This window comes from Puma concolor, chromosome E3 (assembly GCF_028749965.1).
Source record: "Puma concolor isolate L17-30 chromosome E3, mPumCon1.1.hap2, whole genome shotgun sequence".
Classification (NCBI taxonomy): domain Eukaryota; kingdom Metazoa; phylum Chordata; class Mammalia; order Carnivora; family Felidae; genus Puma; species Puma concolor.
The window spans coordinates 5,116,733-5,141,659 of NC_141682.1; the positions used below are offsets into that span (position 1 = coordinate 5,116,733).

Consider the following 24,927-nt stretch of genomic DNA (forward strand, 5'->3'; position numbering starts at 1 on the left):
CCCTGCCAAAGCGAGGGTGGTGCCGCTCAGTACCCAACACTGGGCACCCAACAGTACCCGGCCGTGAACCACCTTGCTGGGGCGGGTGGCCACAAAGAGCCACCGCTGCAGCCTTGGGATGTCCCATTGGGGAGAGACAAGGTTTAAATGAGAGATTGAGCAGCGAGCGGTAGGTGAACCTGTGTGTGTGTGTGTGTGTGTGTGTGAGAGAGAGAGAGAGAGAGAGAGAGAGAGAGCGAGCTTGGCAGAGGCTGGAACCCACCCCAATCACCGTGTGACCTCTGAGGGGTGGTCCCAGGGGCCGGATCAGAAGGCTTGGGGAGAAAGCAGAGGCAGCGGTGAGATCGTGGAGCACAGCAGCCACATGTGCTTTTTTAAAAGTTAAATTTAATGATTATTAAATAAAATTTAAAATTCAGCCTCTCCGGCTCGCTGGGCCCATTTCGAGTGCCCAGTAGCCACGTATGACTAGCGGCTCCCGTGCGGGACAGTGCACATTTAGAACGTGTCCATCGCCGCAGAAAGTTCTCCTGGTCGGTGCTGCCGTGAGGGTAAGATCTGGGTCAGCGGTGGTAACGTAGGCCAAGGGGTTCGTTCTGCAGCTCAGAGCCTGATGTGGATCTATCCCCAAAGGGATCCCAGTTTGATGAAGTGATAAAATGACTTTCTAATTAGGACGGGCCAGGCAGTTTGGGAAGTGTGACGTAGTCAGGAGGGAGCAGGGGAGCGAAGGTGGCTTTGTAGTCTGCTGTGTTCCAGGGGATCTAGAAGGAGCCGGAGGGGCAGCTGGGTGAGAGGAGAGGGAAGCAAAAGTCGTGATGGAGGAAGCTGGGATCTGGAACCCCAACAGACCTAGCTTGAACCCCCGGGTCCACTCACTGGCCATGCAGCCTTGGGCAGGCTGACTGGCCTCTACAGTTTGTCTGAAGAATGGGGCTGCCAACCCTTACGTGTTCCCAGCAGGGCTCTTGGTAGGAAATCACATAAATGAAGTGTGCCAGCTACAAGCAAGGAAGAGATCGGTTGAGAATCTGGGGTGAGGGGACACCTGCACCCCACTTCATCCTCTTCTGCTTTAATGACAAATGTCCGAGGCACCATAATGCCAAGCGATTGGGAGAATTCTTATGAAACTGAGCAGAAGTACGAGGGACGTAGTATGTGCTCAGTTAGTGTGGGCTTCCCCTGGGGAAGATCTCTTTTTTCCTGGCACTGTTGGCATTTGGGGCCCAATAATTCTCTGTGGCGGGGGGTGGGGGTGCTGTATGTGGTCAGATGCCCACAGCATCTCTGGCCTCCACCCACTAGATGCCAATAGCACACTTTCCTCCCAATTGTCACTTTGTGACAGCCCAGATTGTCTCCAGACAGTGCCAAATGTCCCCTGGGGGGCAAAATCACTCCCCAGTTGACAACCGCTGTCCTAGAGTGATGTGCCTTTAGTAGCATCCTCTCGTGGGGCAGGCTCTGCAGCAAAGGCCAGCTGTCGGCTGACCCCTGCCCTCACCCCCCACCATGTCGTCTTGGGCTATCTGGCCAGGTGCAGATATGATTCCCCCTCTGATGCCTTCACTGTGCGCTGGGCTGCTGGGGCAGAGGGGCGGCATGTGCCGTGGACAGACAGGGACGGGGACAGGGGACGACAGTGACGCCTGGCCCCAAGGCGGTGTGTGCACTTGCGCCTGTGTCTGGCATTTGCCCTGTGTTCACACCTCCTCTGCCCACAGCAAGGTGGACCGACCGTCTTCATGGCCTTCGGGCAGGCCTGGTTCTGGATGCTGGGCCATTGCACCTGGAGCCAAACAGAAACAGCTCATGATGGGACAGCGGTGGCCCTGCAGGTGTCAGGGAGCTGTATTGACTCTGGAGGTTTTCAGGCTTTTCTGTCCCTGGCAGGGCTGAGGACAAGGCCTGGGAGGATGCCGCATGAGTGCTGGCTCCGGCTTCCCGCTGCTGCTGCTGCTGCTGCTGCTGCTGCTGCTGCGGGGAGAAAAGCAGGCCTGGTTGATAACAGGAGGGCAGCGGCCTCACTGGGGCCAGGAACGTGGGGCTGCGGGTGGACTGGGCAGCATGGTCTGAACCGAGTACCAGGTCTGACCATGCAGTCCTGCAGGGGCCTCCCTGTGACCGGCTGCAGGAGCCCCTAGGCAGGACCACATAAGATGTTCCTTCCACCCAGTGACTGACACAGAGCTATAGGCCAGGGGGTTTCTGCCTCTGCAGTGCCAGTCTCTCTGGGTAGTGGCCACCTCGTGGTGAGGAGACGGCTTTCTGTTGATGTCCCCTAAGGAGCCCTCAAGATGTCCTGTGTCTATGTTTCCTGAGGCCGAGCAGGACTTGATCAGCCAGAAATGACCGTGCAGTGGATTCTCTGGGGCCAGTTCCTGCTCTGACTCCCAGGGAGTAGCAGGCCCAGAGCCAGAGAAGGGTCCAGACCCCCTTTCTTGTTAACTCCCACTTCTTCCCTTAGCTGTTCCTCCGATTCTCTCCCAACAGGAGGCCAGCTGGCCTCCTGAGCCTCACTTGGGAGTTGCCCCAGCCTGGCCGCCCCTCCTCACTTCCCCTCACTCACCAGATCTCACGTACTCTCCTTCCTCTGTGTTTTTAGAACCTAGCCACTTACCCCACCCCACACCCTTCCCTGTTCCCCTCCCAGCCTCACCCACTCCCCTGGTGCACCAAAACCTCTGGGGTCCCTCCGCCTCTCCTTAAATCCTGAGACAGACCCTCCCCTGGCTCCTCGCGGTTCTCAGTGTTCAGTCTCAGACGCTGACAATGGCGTTCAAGGCCTCCCTCTCTAGCCTCTTGATTAGCGCTTCTCTCCGGGGTGGGTGAGAAGGGCTTCCCCGCGCTGACCCACTCCTTGAAGCCTAACGATAAGACCACCCTCTCCGGAAAGACTTCCCGTCCTCTACAAAAGAAAGTCGGAGCTTCTCCCAAACTGTGGGGTTCAGTCTCGCCGCAGCCAGGTGCAGGGGGCCTGGGCGCCAGGGCCCGAGGGGCTGGAGGCGAGGCACCTGGGGAGGGACTGAAGAAGCCGGCCGAGAGGAAGCAGCGTTGACAGCCCCGAACCTCCCCCCAGATCCCCCGGAGCTAGCGGAAGGGTCCCCCGTGGGGGCGGGGCGGGGCGGGGCCACCCGAGAAGGGGCGGGAGCGGGGCCGCGGGCCCGGGCGGCTCGGGAGGGGCCGAGTGCGCTCGCCCGGCAGAGGCTCGTGGAGTCGCGGCGCCCTCGCTCCGCTCGCGGGCTCGGCCACCCCTACCTGTCGGCACCTGCCGCGCCGCCGCCGCCGCCGGCTCCAGATGGGGAAGGACCAGGGCTTCTCTCGGCACTTTCGGTAGTTTCCCCCCCGCGCCCCGCGCCCCCGGGAACTGTGCGCCCTGGGCGCGGCGCACCCCCCTCGGGCGGCCTGAGAAGGGGTGGGGCTGGGGCACTGAGGTGGACACCCACCCGGCAACACGGGGGCGAGTTCCCCGCGTTGGGTGCCTGGAACCTGCCTGCGCCTCTAGGGGTCGGGATGGGGGTGGGGGGAAACCAAGGGCTGAGACTGAAAAGCCCTCTCTCCTTCCTACGATTGGGCAGATGGAGAGAACTGGCTAGAGAGCCATGTCAGGGAATATGGTGGAGAGAGAGGACCCTAGGGCAACCCCTAGGAGGAACCTGGAGATGGATTTACACCTGACCCCCCAGGCAGAGAGAACAGAACTGACTGACTGAAGTTGTGTGGCCAGGGAAGAGTCCTGTGGTCTCAGAGAAGCTCGTTGGCATAGCAGGGATCTGAGAGTCCTGGGGCAGCCATACCCGCAGAGTCAGAGGAGCAGTGGTCCATGAGGCTTCAATGCGCCTGGCTGTCCTGGGTTAGTGGATTCAGAACAGACCCAGGGCAGGGGTACCTGGCCAGACTGAGCCTCATGGAGGCCGACACAGTCAGGAAGGGCATCTGGTTCACAGATGCCTCTGGCCTCTGGCTTAGCCCTGAGGACACCAAGCAGGGAAAAGGCCACCAATCTTTTCCCACCTGTGCAGTTGGTGGGGCGTAAGGCCTTTTCTAATTGCTGCTGGCGGGTGGAGCTGGGTGGTCATCTGGCCCATGCCCAGGTTCGACCTAGGGCTGGGGGAGCGGGGCCGATGCCTTCTGGAGCCTGGGGCTGGAGCCCCAAGTGGGAGGTGGACAACTTCCCACTTGTCATCCCTCTGCTTGAGCTTGAGACATGTGGTGGGTCTGGGAGGGTGTGGGGAATGTGCAGTCCAGGCAGATGGAAGTGTCAGGCTCCGGAGACCTTGAGTGACCATCTGGGGAATGAGGCCGAGGCTCTATATTTTCGGGAATCGCTGTGGATGAGCAAGGACAGCATCAGGCCAGGATGCTCCTGGAAGAGTTGAGTAGGCCTTTCATCTTGGCCTCCTGGTCGCCTGAAACATTCAGAGGTTGGGGGGGGGGGGCGGGCAGCCCTGATGCCCCCTCCTCCTGGAGGATCCACATCCCTTCCTTCCTATCGGCCAGCTTATTCTGCTTGCCTGGTCTTCTTAATCCTACCCATAGAGTTTGGGGGAAACAGGGTGGGGGCCACTGGACAACCTCAGAGGGATTATATTTCAGCTGGCTGCAAAGCCACTGTTCCCTTCTTCCTCCCTCCTCCCCACCATGCCCTTGGCACTGGCTCCTGGTACAAAGAACATGGAAGGGAGCCTTGGGATGCAGCCAGGGAGTCCTCACTAGCAACCAGAACTTCGGAGTCCCTCGGCAGAGTCCTGCCACAGAGCTGAGGCTCAGAGGCCAGCCTTGGGTCCAAGCTGTGCCGGGGGCCAGCTGTGTAAGCCTGGAAAGTTACAGATCTTCTCTGAGCCTCCAGATCCTGTGCTATGGACAAGGGAGTCCACCAGGGTGCTAACTGCTGCCATTACTCGGAGGTGTGGTTGGGCTGCTGGTGGACCCCTGTTTACTGAGTCACTGGGTCCCTCCCCTGTGCCAAACCCTGACTGGTCACTGTGGCCCTCAGCCAAGCCACAGACCTAGCCCTCAGAGAGCTTCCAGCTTTGCAGAAGACATCCACAGCTACCAAGGAAATCAGCCCAGGGTGTGGATCCCACACGGGGAGGCCATCCAAGCCTCCCCACTGCCTCTCACCACTTCCAGGTGGCTTCTCTGGGGGCAGGGACCACGGTGCCGTCAGCTCTGAACCTGAGTGCCTGGCTGGCACAGGTAGCAGGGTCTTACTGTATGTCACATGTTGGATTAAACTGAAGGAAGGCCAGCGTTGGGTGCTGAGGGTCGAGCCCATCGTAGCTAGGAAACAGAGGGTACCAGGCAGGGGCAACAGCCTGGGCAAAAGTGTAAAAGGTAGGACTGGATGTGGGAGTCCTGGCAAGTTCTGAGGAGGCAGGTATAGAAAGGACTGGCCTGAGAAGCGAGCAGGAGGACGGGGGGTGTAAGGAGGGTCTGGGGAGAGTCTGACCCCGGGGCAGATTGTGGCTTCAGTTTTCTCCTGCGGAGTTGCCTGGAATCAGGTAAGAAGAAGATGAGTGGTGGGGGGATCCCCGGCTGGGGTTTGGCCTGGCAGGTGCAAGGGCATGAAACGAGGGAGTTAGGGAAGAGGTCAGAAACGGGAAGACAGAGGCAGGAAGGGGAACAGGACCATGAACGCGCTCTGGGAGCGCTGAGGTCCCTCAAGGCCAGAGTAGCGGGGACAGTCCGAATGTGACTTTCCGGCGGTGGAGCGAGCCAGGCGAGTGCCGGGCGCCGTGGCTCTTGTGTGGCGCAGGCCGGTTGGGGCGCAAGTCCCGGCAGCGAGGGGGAGAGTGGGGCGCGGGCTACTGATTCCCCGGTTACCCCTGGGGTAGGGGCGGGAGAGCCCGTGGCGGCGCCCGCGAGAAGGAGCCTTTAGGACGCGCCTTGCCGCGACCGGGGCGCTGTCTGGGGACGCGCCCCGACTCTGCGGCCCTCGCCCGCAGGATCTTCATCCCCAAGAAGCACCGGGCGCGCTTCGACGAGGTGGTGTCGCAGGGTCTGCTGGGCAAGCTGTGCCGCGCCCGGCGGGCGCAGGGAGCGCAGCGGCTGCGCCGGAGCCGCAGCGAGGAGCGGCCCGAGCGCCTCCTGGTGTCCACTCGCGCCAGCGCCGCCCCGCGCCGCCCGGACGAGCCGCCCCCGCGCAAGGCTTCCTCGCTGCTGGGCGGTCGCGCGGGCCCGGGGGGCACGCGCAGGTACCCGGGGCGCGCGCGCACGGGCTGCGGGTGCTTCCTAGTCGGTGGGCCGGGGTGGAGATCTGGGCAGAGCGCGCGGGGTCGGGGCGTGGACACCTGGGGGGTGCGGGTGCGAGGCAGGAGAGGTTAAGGGCAGCGGGACACGGGACATCTCTATCCCCTATGCCCCCTAGCCTCTCTCTCCCCAGGGCGGGGCACGCGGCCAGCCCCCCCACTCCACCCCTTCTTTCTCCCCAGGACAGTCCGAGTCTACAAGGGCAACAAGAGCTTCGGCTTCACGCTGCGCGGCCATGGGCCTGTCTGGATCGAGTCTGTCTTGCCTGGTGAGGGGTAGGCGGGTTGTCCTGGATGGAGTGAAGGACCCTGTTAGGCCGATACTCAGTAACCCGCCCACTCGCTTCCACCCCCCAGGTTCAAATCTCAGGTAGCCTGTGCCCTCTAAGTATCCTAGATACATCCGTCTGAGTTGGGGCAAACGCCCTCCAAGTTCAGGGTCACCTTTGAGCCAAGTGACCCGAGTTCTCCATCCAGACCTTCCCTGCGTCCACGTGGGGGGGCTGAGGGCACGGTCCCAGACACTGGGGGAGCCAGGACACACACCTGATGCCTGCCCAGGCCACACCCTAACACCATGCGTGCTCTGTGCTGGGTGCCCACTGTGAACTTGGCACTTGCTGGGCGGGTCAGACTCAGAGAGGCATCAGGCCCTCAGGGCCTCTGCCCACTATCCAGTCCCTTCCTCCCAATCTGGACTCTCCTCCCACCCCCACCCTGCCTCCCTTTTTTTTTTTTTTTTTTGGTGGTGGTGGTGGGGTGCTCCTGGAATGGTGGCATCTTGAAAAAGGCAGAGCCTTAGTGCAGGAATTTTCCCTTTTCCCCCTCTGAAGGTGGGGTGTGTGGGGGGGGGGGTCTTCCATTGTGAAAGGTCTCTGTGGGGCAGAAATGTCTCCTGACACTAAACTGAACTTTCCCTCCTGGTAACCACCTCCCAGGGCTGGGTCACCTGCATTCATAACCTCCCAGCACCTGAGCATGCTGCTCCTGGTGACACATCCCCACTGGTGGACCCGCTGATGCTGAGTCCTGTCTACCCTTCCTCATCTCACACCTCCAATGCATGGATTTGTGGGATGGACATCTTCTGATCCCCCAGGAAAGTGCCTTAGTGCCTTAGCATCTCCCGCCACGGGGATCTCAGATGACTGACGCGTTCCAGTTCTTCTCGGATCTGTGCACTACTAAGTTGTTGGCACAGTGTTGTTGTAGGGAAGAGGCCCAAGGGCCGGTGCTCTAGAAAAGAGTAATCTCTCCTCTTTGTCTCTTCCAACTGAGCCACCACCTTCCTGCTCCACCCACGTGGTCCAGCCGGAGATCCTTTGCCTAGGGCCATGTTAAAATCTAGATGTGCTGTTCTCTCCAACCCAGTGTCCAGGCTTCCCCCTTGTCTTCCTTGTCATAGGAAGCGAAAGCAATGCTTCAGTAAGAGCTTTTACAGAAGGGGAAACTGAGGCCTTTAGAGGCTCTGGCAAAGCAAGGACCAGAACCTGAGATCTCCTGACTCCCGTTCCAGTGATCTTGAATTCCCCGGCTACAACCCCACTGGCCCTCCTACCCCAGGCTGGCCCAAGCTTCCAGATGGGCCAGATTGGATTCATCACCACCATCGCCCTCTCCCCCCCCCCCTTTTCAGCCCCAGGGAAAGGACTCTGCTTCCCTAGCAAGTCTTCTCCCCTGCCCCCTTTGCCCCGACAGTCCCCACAGCCTCATGAGAGTACATTTTCTTTAGGCATCTGTCCCTTCCCCCACTTGCTTCCAAATCAAATTTAGAGCAGCACCTGATAAAAGAGGCAGAAAGGAAAAAAACCTGCATCCACAGGAGCAAAGTTACCAGCCCCTCCCCAGGTGGTGGGTACTGGGTTTGGTCTGACCTTCAGGGCCATCAAAGCCGAGTGAGAGTCCACTGCTATCTTGGGTTTAAAATGCAGGTTTTATTATTATCCTGGTGCAGTGAGGCCAACAGATCAGGAGATAATCACCATTGGAAAAAAGAGCGTGTCCTTCACAGTTCCCAAGAGGAAGGGACATGCCACATCATGCAGGGCCACACCACCACACAGGGCCACATGGGAAAGGGAAGGATCGAGCCAAGCAGGTTAAGCAAGCTAAGCAGGCGTAGGATGAGTTTGAATGCTTTCAGCAGGCTCTGGGACATAGGAGCTGTCCCCTTTTGGGAGGTGCCTGGCCCTGGGTGATTAGGGCAGGGCAACAGTGGCCCGGGGTTTAAGAGCCCCGTAGACAAGGAGGTTGGTTGGTTGTAGGCTCTGGATCCGTTGTGTACAAGAGACACTTTTCCGAGCCAGTCATTTACCACATAGGAGTTGGCTAGCCCTGGGAGGGCAGTGCTTCCCAGGTCACCATTGCCCCCAAGATGCCAAAGCATCAGGAAGCACAGAAACAAACAAGCATGATTAATACACCATGTTTCACAGCCTGAGGGAGACGCATGCGTCCCTCTAGGCAGACGCACTTTCTCCTGATGACAAAGGCACAGAGGAATCTGCCACGTGAACTGTTACGTGAGGGGCAGAGACCGGTGTATGGACCGGGGCTCTCAGCAGGTGCACAGATGCTGCAGAAATACCGCTCCCAAGACCTTCCTTGTTTCTGCACTGCTTCAACAGCTCAGGGCTGACAGGTGGTCCACACTGTGCCCCAAACCCTCCCATGCCCACCCAGGGGCTCACTCCCTGCTCAGAGCAGCTGAGAGCAGAGGAGTACTGGGTCTAATGTGGGATCTGCTGGCCTGAATTTGGCTGTCCTTTGCTGCTTTTCCCGTTTTGCTCCTGTGAAATGGGCTCGCAAAGCGTGGCCCTGCCCAGCTGACCGGCCCGCGCTCTCTTCTCGCTTCCAGGGAGCCCGGCTGACAATGCTTCCCTCAAGTCAGGTGACCGGATCCTCTTCCTCAATGGACTGGACATGAGGTCAGAGGCTATTGGGGACATCAGAGCTTGGTGACACATCATCCTCCAAGACTCCTGACTCTTGGGACACCCAGGCCGTGGTCCCAATCTCCTATGACCACTTGGTCCCCACAGTCTGCCCCTCTTCCTGTGGGAACCCTTGAATCTGTCCCCCTACACTAGCCAGGATGTCATTGATCCTTCCAACCAGAAAACACCCCAGCTCCATGCAAGGGACACAGTTAAATGGACCATGAGTGTCTTGCCCTTGAGGATAGCCCGGCCTAGGGGTGACGTGGGCTCAATCCCTCTGCGCCCAGAAGTGTCCAGCTGGTCCTGGGCCTGGAGCATCTCCTGCAGAGGATATGAATGAGCAGGACCCGACTTCTGGTCCTGGCCTAGCTGTGGGCATGCTGAGTGGCCTCTACCAGCAGGACAAGGAGGTCTGGTGGGTGGCCGTGGACAGGGCTCATCCTGGTCAGGCCCTCCTGGGCCATCTCTTCTCGGCAGGAACTGCTCCCATGACAAGGTGGTGTCCATGCTTCAAGGCAGTGGCGCGGTGCCCACGCTGGTGGTGGAGGAGGGGCTTGTCCCGTTTGCCAGCGGTGAGACACCCACTACCACTAGGCTTCACGGCTCACAGACACCCTGCCAGGGCTCCGTGTGTGGGATTTATGAGTCTGCACAGGACTCTGCCTTTCCCCCTAAGCCTGCAGCTTCCCTCCCCACGTGGTGCCGTAGATTCCAGTGGGGCAGCCTCAGGGACCCTGCCAGGGGCTGTCCCGGCATCCCTGTCCCCAGCTTCTGGCAGCAGGTGTGGCTCCCAGTGCCCGGCACTCCCCCCAGCTGCCAGGGACACGACATCCAACCTGGGGATGCTGGGTCACCTGTGCCTCTCCTGCCCGTGGTCCCCGACAGACTCCGATTCTTTGGATTCCCCCAACCCGTCCTCGGCGCTCACCTCCCTGCAGTGGGTGGCAGAGATCCTACCCTCCAGCATCCGGGTTCAGGGGAGGACTTTCAGCCAGCAGCTGGAGCACCTACTCACGCCTCCCGAGCGCTATGGGGTCTGCCGGGCACTTGAGAGCTTCTTCCAGCACAGGTGGCTGAACCAGACAGGTGGCGGGACCAGCCCTGGGTGGGCCCCAAATCCTGCCCAGACTCACCATCGGGGTCTCCCTGCCTGGGTCTTCTCCACCCCCTTCTCCTGGGCAGGGGGGGGGTGCTGGGGGGGAACTCAAGGAAAGCAGCAGCTGGTACCAGGGGCCCCAGGGGGGTGGGCAGTCCAGGTGCCCCACAACAAACCCTCACTCTTAAACCTCCCAGCCACGTGACCTAGCCTCTGCAAGGTGAAGCAACAACCACCAGCTGCACTGGTCATGGACCGCTCACAAGACTTTGGCCTGTGGGCGCTCGCCACCAGCCGGCCGGCCGTCATGGGGCAGGGGGGAGCGGGTGCTTAGGTCGGTGTCTTCCTTTTTGTAACTTCAGTCCATAGGGTCATTGTCACGGCTCGTGCAAACCCCTCACCCGTCCGTGCCCTTTTCTTTTTTTTTTTTTGTTTTAAACAGCGTTGTTGAGATATAACTCACACACCATCACAATGTACTCACTGAAGGGTACGAGGCACTGATTTTTAATGCACACATCGGTGCATCCGTGACCACACTCAGTTTGAGAACGTTTTCATCACCTCAGAAAGAAACCCCACACCTCTTCACTGTCACCCCCTCCTCCTCTGCCCTCCCCCCACCCCTCAAACAACCACGAATCTGCTTCAGTGTCTCTGTGGCTTTCCCTGTTCCGGACTCCCACATGAATAGGAGCCCACAGCATGTGGGCTTTCACGTCTGGCTTCTTTCGCCCAGCATCGTGTTTTCCAAGTCCATCCAAGCTACGGTATCTATTTCCTTCCTTCTTCGTAGCCAAATAACATTCCATTTTGTGGACAGACCACATGTTGTCTATCTGGATGCTGGGCTTGTGTCCACCTTTCATTGCCTTTTAGCTCCACTCCCTCTCCCACATCCCTCCCCTGCCAAGGCACCAGTCTGATGAATTTAACGGGCATCCTTTTGTCTGATGTGTTCCTCAAGTGTAGGCATTGCTGTTTCATATGATGTGTTTTTTTTTTTTAAGTTTTATTTAAGTAACCTCTACACCCAACGTGGGGCTCGAACTCATGACCCCAAGATCAAGAGTCACATGCTCTTCTGACTGAGCCAGCCAGGCGCCCCACATATGATGTATCTTTTTGTTCCGCATCATGATTGTGCTATTCTTGGCACATTCCTTGTGTGACTTTCTTCCACCAAGTGCTCTGTGTTTAGATCTGTCCATGTTGTTCCGCGGACATGGAATACATGGTTTATAACTGCAGCCAGATTCTTGTAGATCACCTCCCCCGCCAGCCGTGTCTGAGGTATTTACCTGCCAGTGACAGACCCCGCCTTGCCACCACTGTGTTCCATCACAGGAGCATTGGTGAACACCGTCCTGCACATTTGCCCACGGAGCTGTGCACAGTTCGTTTGAAATTTACGTCTCAGAGCAGAATTGCTGGCTCTTAAGGTATTTGCTTACCTTTTTAAAAATTATTTATTTATTTTGAGAGGGAGAGTGGGAGAGGGACAGAGAGAGAGGGAGAGAGAGAGAATCTTAAGCAGGCTCCACTCCCAGGGCAAAGCCCAATGTGGGGCTCGATCCCACAATCCTGGGATCATGACCTGAGCTGAAATCAAGAGTCGGATGCTGAATTGACTGAGCCATCCAGGCGCCCCTTGTGTACCTAGTGTGACTAAGTAATACCAAGTATGTTCCCAGAGCACCGCTGTCACTCATACCTGCAGTCTTTCAGCCAGAAAGTGACATCTTTTTATTTTGAGTTTTTAAATTACTATTTTAGGGGCGCCCGGGTGGCTCCGTCAGCTCAGCGTCCGACTCCTGATTTCAGCTCAGGTCATGATCTCATGAGTTTGAGCCCCGCGTCGGCCCCTGTGCTGACAGCTCAGAGCCTGGAGCCTGTTTCTGATTCTGTGTCTCCCTCTCTGCTTCTCCTCTGCTCGCACTCTGTCTCTTAAAAATGAATAAACAGGGGCGCCTGGGTGGCGCAGTCGGTTGAGCGTCCGACTTCAGCCAGGTCACGATCTCGCGGTCCGTGAGTTCGAGCCCCGCGTCAGGCTCTGGGCTGATGGCTCAGAGCCTGGAGCCTGTTTCCGATTCTGTGTCTCCCTCTCTCTCTGCCCCTCCCCCATTCATGCTCCGTCTCTCTCTGTCCCAAAAATAAATAAAATAAACGTTGAAAAAAAAAATGAATAAACATTTTTTAAAAATAAAAAAAAAAAAACCAGCCGTAGACCGTAGACAATATATAAACAAAGAGTCATGGCTGTGTTCCAATAAAACTTCCTTTACAGACACAGAAGGGGGTCCAGAATTTGGCCTGCGGGCCATCATTTGCCAATCCCTGATGTAGTGAGTCAGCCTCCCCAGTACACTCTATGTGTTTTCCCCTTCACAGTGACTCTATGAGATAGATGCTATTTTTATCCCCATTTTACAGATAAGGAAACTGAGGCACCGAGAAATTAAGTAACTTGAGAAAGGTCACTTGGCTGGTAAGTGGCAGAGCCAGGATTTGAATCAGGGTGGCCGATCGCCAGGCCTGCCTTCCTCCCTTCCCTGTCTCCGCAGAGAGTTCTGTGGCCTGGAAGTGCCCCCCACCTTGTCCATCTCTCGCTCCCCCTATGGTGAGCCCCTGAGTAATGAAGCCCTTGCTCCCGCACCCTCCCCCAGGAACATTGACACCCTCATCGTGGACGTCTACCCTGTGCTGGACACACCTGCCAAGCAAGTCCTTTGGCAGTTCATCCACCAGCTGCTGACTTACGAGGAGCAGGAGCTGTGCCGGGAGAAAATCGCGTGTTTCCTGGGCTACACGGCCGTGACAGGTAAGCAGCCTCTCCCGCTGCCCCGCCCACGAAGAGCCAGACACCTGTTCTCAGATCGCAGCCTACCTGGGCCTCTTCCACACACGGATGCACCCCTGTGTCATGCAGACACGTGCCCGACACACCCGGGCTGGTCGCACACTTGGCCCCGCGGATGCGCCTTGCCAGCTTGACCTTTTTTATTATTATTATTTCTTTTTTAATGTTTATTTGCTTTTGAGAGAGAGAGAGCGCTTGAGCAGGGGAGGCACAGAGAGAGAGGGAGACACAGAATCCGAAACAGGCTCCAGGCTCTGAACGTCAGCACAGAGCCCGACGTGGGGCTCGAACTCACAAATCCCAAGACCGTGACCTGAGCCAAAGTCGGACGCTTTACCGACTGAGCGACCCAGGTGCCCCTCAGCTTCACCCTTAAGTAACATCTGCAGTCTTATCTCAGACTTTATTTATTTTTTTTTTTCAACGTTTATTTATTTTTGGGACAGAGAGAGACAGAGCATGAACGGGCGAGGGGCAGAGAGAGAGGGAGACACAGAATCGGAAACAGGCTCCAGGCTCTGAGCCATCAGCCCAGAGCCCGACGCGGGGCTCGAACTCACGGACCGCAAGATCGTGACCTGGCTGAAGTCGGACGCTTAACCGACTGCGCCACCCAGGCGCCCCTTATCTCAGACTTTAGACACCCTGCCTGTCCGCCCGGAAGCCCAGGCTTCTCACCCACAACATGGGAGTGACCTCAGTGGCCGTGCATTGCACCTCAAGAAATGTGGCACAGACCAGGAAATTCGTGTGGTTGCTGTTTACAGAGCTGGAGAGTGAGCACACAATCAGGTCACACCTGGCTGGTGCGCCTCGATGCACACGGACACACACTAGGGCCTGCCGGATGATGTGTGGCCTCAGCTTCCCACAGCTGCCCATCTCTTACAGTGTCCCTCATGTGGCCATAAAGCCGCACCCATCATTTAGGCCAAACCCTGTGCCCATGCTCTACATACTCTGCACCTGCTAGGTCACAGCCTGCAGACCTGTGTGCTGGCCCTTGTGTGCCCACCATCCGTAGTCCTGGGGACCCACAACTTGCTGGGAGAGGCTCGAGGGTTTTAGCAAGAGGCTCGGAGCATAGGCTGAGCAGTAGGTGTACAATCTCTCTCCACTTGCTAAGCAGAGCCTGGGGTCACAGATCGGTGCACACAGCTGCTGCCTTCACCCCTCCTGGGAGGCCCCTGGGCTGAGAGGACAGGGGGCCCATCTCCTGTTCATGTCCCACAGCAGAGCCAGAGCCCGAGCTGGACCTGGAGCCTGAGCCCGAGCCTGAGCCCGAGCCGGTGCTGGAGCCCCAGCGACGCAGCTCCCTGAGGGCCTCCTCCATGTGCCGCCGCAGTCTCCGGTCCCAGGGCCTGGAGGCCAGCCTCAGTTGCGGTGAGGCTCTGGGCGGGAAGGCGGGACTGGGTGTGAGGAACAGGGCTCCGTTTTCCCACCTGCAAAATGGGGTTGGTGAGATGAGAGATCCCGGAGAACGGGTTGAGCGGGGCTGAGCCATGGCTCTCGGGGGTCTGCAGGGCTTGCTAGTTCTTTCTCCATGGCTGCCCACTGGGCCTGGGCTGGAACCTGAGCCTTAGAGCTCAGAAGGGTCACTGGATGTCTCCACGGTGGACTCCACCCTCCCCGATTCCCCCAGCAGGTCCCGGTGACTGTCCCGAGATGCCTCTTCCTCTAATCCCAGGCGAGCGCCAGGCAGGCGACGGCACGTCCCTCCCTGAGACCCCCAATCCGAAGATGGTGAGACCTCACCACCCTCCTGGTGGTTCACTTGGCTGCTGGGAATAGGTAGCTCCTGGGGCTGGGGCAGATCCCTGCCTCCCAGACCACCCAGGCCTGGCCTCTGAGGCCATGTGAGGGCCTCACATGGGAGGGGAGGGTGGGTTGGACTCACCCTGGCCTCCTCTCCCCAAAGATGTCAGCCGTCTATGCGGAGCTCGAGTCCCGACTGAGCAGCAGTTTCAAAGGGAAGGTGGGGACCACGTCCAGATCCCGTGCCTCCCCGCCAGTGCCCAGCCCGGCAGGTGCAGCAGGTAGGGGCTCAGCCGGCTGGGGTTCCTGAAGGCAGCACTAGCTTCTGTCCACTGGGCTGTCTGTCTGGGTGTTTTCCCCATCTGAGGCACATCCTTCGAGCCTCCCCTTTGTTGCATGGCTCCATGACTGAGTTGTGGGGAACCTCAGTGGCCTCCATGGCAAAGGTCCATCAAGGTTAGGGTTGTCGCAGGTCTTCCCAGGTCCCCTCCAATCCTTACCCCTCCTATAGATTTAGAAGAGCCCAGGTCTTTCCCCTAAGGAGCCCTGAGTTAGCATGTGGCTGTTGGATAAACTATTAAGTGCATGCATTGCTCTGTGAATGGCCCAACTGAGAAGCTAGTTTCTCTGCAGTTCAGAAGGCAGGACACCAGGGCAGTGTTCCTGTCAGCCAAGGGCCTGTCGGGTGCGGGAGGTGCCTCATGATCCTTGGTCTCGGGCCCGGAGAAGGCCCATCTCCCCTTTGAATTGTGTTCGGTCAGTCCTAGGTGGGACCAAGATGAGCTGGGGTCTGGCCTGTCCTGGGGCTAAGTACTGTTCCCCCTCATCTACTCTGACCTTTGATTTCCCTTAGGGAAGGGCCTGGGGAGGCAGGGGCATCCAGGGTCTTCTTGTGCTGTGTCCAGAGAGGGAAAGGAAGGTACCCAGGGACACAGAGCCACCCTGCCCCGGGCCCCTCCCCTCCAGCCTGCACCTGGGACCCAGGTGCTGACTGAAGAGACCTCACACCTTATCCCCCACCCCAGGGCCCAGGACCCTGTCCAGCGTCTCGTGGCCCAGCGAGCGGCTCCTGCCCTCCCCCTGCTACTACCCACTGTGCTCAGGGGGCCTGGCCTCCCCCAGCAGCTCTGAGTCTCACCCCTACGCCAGCCTGGACAGCAGCAGGGCGCCCTCCCCACAGCCAGACCCCGGGCCCATCCGCTCCGACAGCCCCCCAAGTCCGGACCCTGCCCGCCCACCCAGCCGCAGGAAGCTCTTCACCTTCTCCCGCCCCATGCGCAGCCGGGATACTGACCGCTTCCTGGATGTGCTCAGTGAGCAGCTGGGCCCCCGGGTCACTGTCGTGGATGATTTCCTGAGCCCTGAGAATGACTATGAGGAGGTGAGCGTGCAAGCAGGTGTGGAGGGCGAGGGGCCCAGGTGTGCCATGGGGGTCTGGAAGGGGAAACAATATCCCTGGGCTCCCGCAAGAAGCCTGTTGCCCTTGGGAATCTGCCCCAGGCTACTCCCCTCCCTGCCCCGGTCCATCCCAGAATCTGTCCCAGGCTACCCCACCCCCTGGCTTGAGCTATCCCACCCTTTGACTCAAGCTATGACACCCCCCACTCAAGGCCACCCCATATACCTTATCTCGGGTTACCCCGTTCCTTTTCCCAGACTGTCCTATCCTTGTCCCCAGGCTATCCCACCCCCTGCCCCAGGCTATCCCACTCTCCCTCACCTTGCTCCGCCCTGGCAGATGAGCTTCCACGATGACCAGGGCAGCTTTGTGACCAACGAACGGAGCAGCGCTAGCGAGTGCATCAGCAGCAGTGAGGAAGGCAGCTCCCTGACCTACTCCTCCGTCTCCGACCACATCCCCCCACCCCCGCTCAGCCCCCCGCCTCCGCCACCTCTGCCCTTCCATGACCCTAAGCCCAGCTCCCGCATCCCCGACGGTCCTCGGGGCCCTGCTCAGACACTGGTCAAGCCCCTCACCCAACTCAGCCACCCAGTCCCTCCACCGCCCCCGCCACCCCTGCCCCCACCGGTGCCCTGTGCACCCCCCATGCTGTCCCGGGGCCTGGGCCACCGCCGAAGTGAGACCAGCCACATGAGCGTCAAGCGCCTACGGTGGGAGCAGGTGGAGAACTCGGAAGGCACCATCTGGGGTCAGGTAGGTGACCTGAGGCCTGGGGGTGCCCTGCACCAGGGGTAGGTGGCCTGGGCAGCGGTATTGAAGACAAGCCCCTGTCCAGTTTGTAGCCCCTGGCATTTCCCGCTTCCGTTTACTAGCATCGTGAACCCAGGACAGCTCTGGTGAGCGCACCCCCTGCAAAGAACACCCCCAAGCAAGGCCAGAGCTCTTGGCCACCTCCTTAAGCCCCCTCGGTTGGCTGCGGCCCCTTTGCAGTCCCTTCATCCGCCTGCCCCAATGCAGCTTGCTGGCTTCTGCAGGGGGAGTATTGCAGGTGTACGTTTGCAATGGACTTGAGGAGGCAGCGGCTCACCGCCTGATAACCTGGACGAGTTTGTGTCTCCCGCAGTCTCCTCTGGCCCCCACGTGTACCCCAGGGCCTGACGAGGGCTCTCCCTTCAGTAGCTCCCAGGGCAGCCCTTAGAGGGTGGGTGGGGTGGGCGGTGGCAGTGCGGTTGCCAGGGTAGGGCCTCACTGTGACGCCCTCTGCCTTGCAGCTCGGGGAAGATTCTGATTATGATAAGCTGAGTGATATGGTAAAATACCTCGATCTGGAGCTCCACTTCGGCACCCAGAAACCTGCTAGTGAGTGGCCCGAGGGCCCTGGGGGAACCCTCCACAAGCCCTCTCTGGAAGTCCACCTGCTGCCTTTTGTGGCATCCCGGGGCTTAGAGTCCCAGAGGCCTGCACCGACTGCCATTTGCTTACCGTGTCCCTGAGTTATTTAACTTCGCAGAGCCTCAGTTCTCCTGTCTCAAAGTGGAGATGACCGTAATAGCTGGCATTTATTGCATGCTTCCCAAATGCCAGACACCCTTGTTTCTAAATCAATCCCGTGATGACCCTATGAGACACGGACTGTGACCACCCTGGCTTCTTGATAAAGAAGCACAGAGAGGCTAGATAATATGCTTAAAGTCACAGAGCCAGAATCAGGTGACCAGGAGGCATCCATATCTAGGAGACTAGATGTCCCTTCTAGTCTCTCTGTCCCCTCTCCCCTCTCTGGGTATCTCCCTATAGGATTGTTGGGTGGGGTTCCAGGCAGCCAGGGGTATCATGTGTGACAGGTGGTTGCAGGATGGAAGACAAAGGCCTTTGTCCATCCAGGAAGCATCTGCAAGGTGAAGAGGTGGTTGGTTCACCTTACTTGGGCAGCTCAGTCCCAAGGGCCCCGGCGGGGGGAACGGGGAGGGGCGGGGAGGGGAGGGGCACCCACCACGCATGCTGAGTATGTTACACCTGAGTGGGAGACTGAGGAATGAAGGAACTGTGGACACCTGGAGCTGATTCAGTCACGGCCCTGTCAAGGGGTGTCTCGCCATTGGGTGCGGCCACACCCCTCCTGGGCCGTCCCACCAGCCTAGTGTCCTTCCGTTAAACCATTTTCCCTTCCAGAGCCGTTGCCCGGGCCCGAACCCTTCAGGAAGAAAGAAGTGGTGGAGATCCTGTCTCACAAGAAGGCCTACAACACCTGTGAGGGGTTCGGGGAGTCCCAGGGCTTATGGGGGACAGGAGGCGGCCCCGTCTCTGGGCCGCAGAGCTTTGGATCCGCGGGGGTGGATGACACATTAGTCCGTGGGGGTCCGACACCGGCTGGGTGAAAGCCCCCTCCTAGGTCAAGGAACCCACCCCGGCGCAGGTGCCGCGCTGGGCTCCACCCTCATTGGCCCCGCCCCCTCGTTGGCCCCACCTCTACAGGCCTCGGCTTCCGGGTTATGGCCCCGCCTCCAGCCGCATCCTCTACTCTCCCTCACGGGGTCTCCTCCCTCATTTTGGCACCACGCCCACAGACCCCACCCGAATCTAGGTCTAAGTCTTCGAGAACCATGTCCTCGCCTTTATTCGGCCTTGGGAAGAACCCTCTGCCTCTCCGGGCCGGCTCCTGCCCCGCCCAGTTCCTTGCCCCGCCCAGGCTCCACCCGGTAGCCCCGGGGAACTTAGGCGCCCCGCCCACCCTCCGCCCGGCCCCGCCCCCGGCTCACGCTCGCGGCCCGGCCCGCAGCCATCCTGCTGGCGCACCTGAAGCTGAGCCCCGCGGAGCTGCGGCAGGTGCTCATGAGCATGGAGCCCCGGCGCCTGGAGCCCGCGCACCTGGCGCAGCTGCTGCTCTTCGCGCCCGACGCCGACGAGGAGCAGCGCTACCAGGCCTTCCGCGAGGCGCCCGGCCGCCTCAGCGAGCCCGATCAGTTCGTCCTGCAGGTGCTGCGGCCGTGACCGCCGCCCGGGGTCGGGGGGTGCTGCCCGGCGGCCTCGGCCGCTTCCATCGGGGCTCACGCTGTAACCGGGGCTGCGTGACCCGCTCCCCTACCGCCACTGCGCTCGCGCCTCTGAGTCCCAGTTTTACACCTTTAATGGCTAGTTCCCACCCAGGGTTCAAGGTAGATGGGATTGTGCTTATTTTTGTGTGCTCATTTTGGGATTGTGCTTATTTTTCATGAGGGGAATGCCGGGCAGCCAGCTGACCCCCTCCCCAGGCTGCGGTGGGGCGGTGGGGCCCCTGGTGGGATGGGTGCAATCCTGGCGTTGACTTCGTGACAGATGCTGTCGGTTCCGGAATACAAAACCCGCTTGCGCAGTCTCCACTTCCAGGCCACCCTACAGGAGAAGACAGAAGAGATCCGGGGCAGCCTGGAGTGCTTGCGCCAAGCCTCCCTTGAGCTCAGGAACAGCCGGAAGCTCGCCAAGATCCTGGAGGTCAGGGCGCACCCACTCTCCGATCACTCCACCTGCCCCTTGGGGCTTCCAGTCTGGAGGCCCATCCTGATAGTGGTCTGGGGTGCGGGGTGAGCACCTGGGCAGGACCTGCCCACCTTTCTTTCCACAGTTTGTGTTGGCCATGGGCAACTATCTCAACGATGGACAGCCCAAAACTAACAAGACCACAGGCTTCAAGATCAACTTCCTGACGGAGGTGAGGGGACCAGTTGGCAGTAATGTATGAGCTTGCCCTACCGTATGGAGGCTGGGGAGGCCAGGCCCAACCCAAGTTGTGGCAGAGGGGAGGAGAGAATGTCATGGCCAAGGAGCGCCCTTCTCCCAGGAGGAAAAGCTGGCTGCCAGCAGGCCAGAATGTAATTGCAGTAAAGGATGGATGGGGGACCTTTTCCAAGCCAAGCCTCGGGATCTGGAAAAATGGAGGGTGGGGGGACAGGGAGGGAAGACTCCAAGAGGAAGGAGAGAATCTCACCTGGTAGCTTCTGTGTCCTTAATACCACCACCACTGTCAGGCCGTCCTACGCCTATAAGATCTAGGATCTGAGAAAGGACAGCTTGAATACCTGGTCTTCCCACTGTTTCTGGGACCTTTCCCCATGGTACCTTTGACTGTTTTAAAAGAGAAGAAGAAAAACTCCATTTGTAGATATGAATGTTTTAGGATGTCTGAAGCCCAGGAGGGCCACATATGGTTCCAGAAAATCACAAAGAAGGAAGACATGTGAATGGTATCCCACCACCGTCACCCAGGGGTCAGAAAATCTGGGGTTATATTTGCTGACAAGGCCTCACTGCCAAGGACAGAAAACCTGGTGGCCTTCTCTAGCCGATGGCTGTGGGCCTGGTTCCTGGGGGGCTGGAAGGATGTCTCAAAGATCTGGGCCAGGGAACCTCCAAACTCTTGAGGAGGCATCCCAGCAGAGCTTCAGAGGAAGAAATACTGGCAACTTTGGAGTAGCTGGGTGTCAAGGGCCAGGAATTGCTGTCACAGTCCAGGAGACATGGGGCCAAGGGTACCCAGCCCTGTGTGATCAGGTGTCTGATGGGGTCCTTGAAGAGTATGTCTGCTGGGCATCACTTGCAGCTGAACTCCACGAAGACTGTGGATGGGAAATCTACCTTCCTGCACATTCTTGCCAAATCGCTGAGCCAGCACTTCCCAGAACTCCTTGGCTTTGCTCAGGACCTGCCCACTGTGCCCCTGGCTGCCAAAGGTAGGCTGAGTGCATGGGTGGGGTGCCACTGTCCTGGGCTGGGAGGCCGGTGCTCGTGAGGCTCTGTTCCCTTCCCTACAGTGAATCAACGGGCCCTGACCAGTGACCTAGCTGACCTCCATGGCACCATCAGTGAGATACAGGCTGCTTGCCAGAGCACGCCCCCCTCCAGTGAGGACAAGTTTGCTGTGGTCATGACAGTATCCTCTGAGCAGCCGGTCCCAGCACCGGGATAGGGAGCTGTCTGTAGCCCCAGTGGCCACTGGGATCCGGGGGCCCTGGCAGAGGGTCCATCCTGGTGATTTAGAATCCAAGCACGTACACCAAGTCTGCATAACTGAAGAGGAGTTCTTTTGACTGTCCAAAAGCCACTGCCTCGCCCCATCTGTCCTTCTGGGCCATAGAGCCCAGATTTAAGTCACAGGCAGTCAGGAGAGGGGGACATTGCCACAGAGTACAGATAGCGGCAAATGCTACAGAAAAAAAAAGAGAGAGAGAGAGAGATCAAAGCCTAGAGAGTGACAGGGAGATACTATCAGCGGGTGTTTGGGGAGGAAGGGGTCACGGCATCTGAGAAGAGCCCACCGGGGAGACAGGGCTACCCTACAGAGAAGACAAGTGGAAGGCCGCGAGGCTGACTGGCTGTGGTGGGCTTCAGGGCCAGCTGAGAGGGCAGTGTGCAAAGGGACTGGAGCCCCCCAAACAAGCATGGCTCCTGGCTGAGCACAGGGCATGTGGCAGCTAGGCTCAGCCTGGGGTCACTGCCCGAGAACCTGAGGATACCTGGCAGTTTCCTTAACGGGGCAATCAGTCCTTCCTAGAGACGGCCCAGCCGGTGCTGCGGGCCCTGGACGCGCTCCAGCGGGAGGCCACCGAGGAGCTGGGCAGGGCGCTGGCCTTCTTCGGTGAGGATTCCAAAGCCACCACCTCTGAGGCCTTCTTCGGCATCTTTGCAGAGTTCATGAGCAAGTTTGAGGTGAGCTGTGATGAGAGGCCGAAGAGGCCTCTTAGAAGTCCCTCTGGAGGTCAAATGAGGCCTCCATGAAGCCCAGATTGGGAAAGGGCCCCCCGCAAATGTGACAGGACCCCCATGGGGCCAATAGGTCCCTTCCCTGGCTCCCTGGGTGGGGAGATGAGGCAGGGCGGGGAGTCAAGGGTCCCTGGACCACTGACCAGCCCCTCCCCATGTGCCCCTTCCTCCCCAGCGAGCACTCAGTGACTTGGAAGCTGGGGACGGCCCACGCAGCTCAGGGATGGTTTCGCCCCTGGCCTGGTGACCTCCGGAGCTCATCTTGCCCAAGGCCCAGCCCAGTGGCCTGGAGCAGCCCCGAGTGGCCTGGGTGCGGGAGGTGGGGCCCGGCCTCCCCGCATCTCCAGCTACCTCAGCTGTCGGGCTCTGGGTGCCGGGAAGGTTCAGGGTCATCCAGGCTTCCCTCTGTGGGCCTCGGCCCCCGCTCCAAACAAGCACTGGGACATGGGGCAGAGCGGAGGCGCCAACTCCCCGAGGAGCGTGAAACATGGCTGCCCGCAGGCGTGCTCATAATGGGGGGCCTGGCTTTGCCCCTCCTGGCTCCGAGGGGCCTTCAAAGCAGCCGCTGGCTGTACGCACCCTCAGGACTCTGGTCTGGTCCCGGGGAAGGGTTTGTGGGTGGGGGTGGGGGCCGTGACCAGCAAGTGGATTGTGAGGTGGCCCCCAGTCTGGGGCAGTGTCTGCCATCTGCCCCTCAGAGCTCGGCCAGAGCACACTCTGCCCCAAGCGAGGACGTCGGAACCTTCTTTCCAAGTCTGCTCCCAGTGGGCTGAAGGGACACCCTTGCAAAACACACACCCTGGACCCCAGAGAAGGTGACAGATGCCCTTGAACATGCCATGCCAATGGGCACGATAGGCCTGTGGTCCCTCACCCAGCCCCGGCCTCCTGGGACCGCTTGGAAGAAGGCAGGGAGGAAAGACACCCCCAGGTGCAGGGACCTGGGAGCCTGGGTCTCGGAAGCTGGAAAAACTGCAGTTGACCGCAGCCCAGCAGGGCAGGCAGGAGAGATGCTGGGCAGGGATAAGGGGGAGAACTGGGTTAGGAAGGCACGCCTCGTCAGATGGTAGAATGGAGGGTTTTTATCCGGCAGACAAATTTAAGTCCGGTTTGGAAGTGGCGAGTTTGAAGTGGGGCGTCTGAGAAGGGGATGGCGTGGCCAAGGTGGGGGCGGGGAGGACAGAGAGATGTTTCGGTTCTGGGTGAGCAGGATTTGGTGGCCGATTGCCTGGCTGGGTGGCAGTGACGTTCCCTGGAAGAGGTCACATGAGCAGAGCAGGTGTAGCGGTGGACGACACAGTGGGACATGCTGGGGCCCCCAGAGGCTGTTTCCCGTGTGTGCCTGGAGGCCCTCGTGAGGATGGGAGGAGAGGAGACAGTTTCCTGGATCCTAGGGACAGGGATGCTGTGGGTGGGAAGATGTGTTAACTTCTTTCATCCTTTCCTTGCTCCAGTGGGCAGTTTCCGGCATCAGGCAGATTCCTCTTTCCTTAACTTTCTTCCAGAGAAGTCCGAAATGCACTTTAAACCTGTCTCTTGGATTCTTTTTCTCTCCCTACAACCAAATGGCTAATGTTGCTCTCGGATGGGATTTGGGACCCATTCCGTTCCTCCCAGTCTCCCACAGACTGCTCTTTGAAGCCACGTATGTTCTGTGCTTGTTCTCCACGCACAGCCACCGTGTAAAAATGGCTAAATCGAAGCGTGCAATTCAGCGGGGGTAGGGAGAGAGGTTCGGATGTGCCTAGTGGTGCACATTGGTCCCCAGCAGCTCAAGCTAGATAATTCCAGGAATTACCAAGGCCCATGTCTCCGAGAAACATGTCAGACACTTAAAATCCCTGTGTGAGATCCACAGACACGATAGACTCCACCAGGCTGTAAGCAGACGTGATCCCCAAAGTAAATCCAGCCCCGTGCCGGGGGGCACGGGTTGGCAAGCCAAGCACTAGCTCTGTTTTCTCTCTAAATGCCTTGTATCGGGAACCTACTTTGCCACACAATGCCCTGTAACAGACAGTCCCAAATCTCAGTGGCTTAAAACAGCAGCCATCTACTGCTCATGAGTCTGCGGGTCACCTGGGCAGTTCTGACCTGAGCCGGGCTCAGTGGACTCACTCATGTGTGGACAGTCATCTGTGAGTCAGCTAGACAGCTTTACTAGCCATGCAGGGCTCCCTCCCGTGTCTGGGGCTGTGGCTGGGACAGCTGGGACGGCTTCGCATGGCCTCTCATCCCCCAGCTAGATAGCCAGGACCGTTCACGTGGTGGAGGCAGGGGTCCAAGGGAACCAGAGTCACCACCCCGCAGTCTATGTCAAGTGACAAAGGCCAGCCCACGTTCTAGGGAGGGAAAATAGGCTCCACTCTTGACGAGAGATGATGCTAAGTCACGTTGCGGAGGGTGTGGATTCAGGACAGGTGGAGAAGCAGGGCCATTTTCTGAATCAGTCTACCACCTGGCCGCTTGGCCTGACATCTTGGCACAGATCCCAGCCTCCTTAAATCCTCAGTGGCCTCGGTCCCGCCCGGACCCAGCACAGCTCTGGGTGGCCACCTCCTTATGTCCTCCAGGTGGCATGCGTCCTTCTCTCTCTCACCCAGTCACCTGACTCCACTGGGTCCAGGGGGCAGCAATGGTCTGTGCCTGCCTAGCAACCAGTCTCCCTTCTGCTGGGAACAGCACCCTGTGTTTCCTTTGGGAAATTATCTCTTCCCTACTCACAGGCCCTGAGCAGTGCTGACTGAACAAGGATGATCCCGTGACTCTGGCTGGCTGACTTAGAGTCCAGTTAAGACTCGTGTTAGCACTGTTTGGAAAGGGAGCTCCCTCTTTTCTGGGTGAATTGTTGGATACATAGAGGGGAGAAGCCCGGAGGGGGCTCT

The 24,927-nt window shown here is 59.1% G+C and overlaps 1 protein-coding gene across 7 annotated transcripts; it reads left to right on the forward strand.

Moving 5' to 3' along the window:
• Window positions 1-3,205: 3,205 nt before the first annotated feature.
• Window positions 3,206-23,575, forward strand: GRID2IP (Grid2 interacting protein). 7 transcript variants are annotated; one of them, XM_086692787.1, is made up of 22 exons: window positions 3,206-3,336; window positions 5,952-6,200; window positions 6,438-6,523; window positions 9,112-9,181; window positions 9,671-9,765; window positions 10,079-10,262; window positions 12,956-13,110; window positions 14,383-14,532; window positions 14,792-14,892; window positions 15,068-15,185; window positions 15,930-16,285; window positions 16,583-17,059; window positions 17,578-17,665; window positions 18,151-18,204; window positions 18,479-18,556; window positions 19,086-19,282; window positions 19,622-19,777; window positions 19,908-19,994; window positions 20,883-21,012; window positions 21,094-21,212; window positions 21,824-21,988; window positions 22,218-23,575. In XM_086692787.1, the coding sequence occupies exons 1-22, from the start codon at window positions 3,302-3,304 to the stop codon at window positions 22,287-22,289; spliced, it is 3,222 nt and encodes a 1,073-aa protein (XP_086548913.1). In that variant the 5' UTR covers window positions 3,206-3,301; the 3' UTR covers window positions 22,290-23,575. The 7 variants fall into 7 exon arrangements, with proteins under 7 accessions (XP_086548913.1, XP_086548915.1, XP_086548916.1 ...); XM_086692789.1 differs by having other exon boundaries at window positions 14,386-14,532; XM_086692788.1 differs by having other exon boundaries at window positions 3,207-3,336; window positions 14,795-14,892.
• Window positions 23,576-24,927: the final 1,352 nt, after the last annotated feature.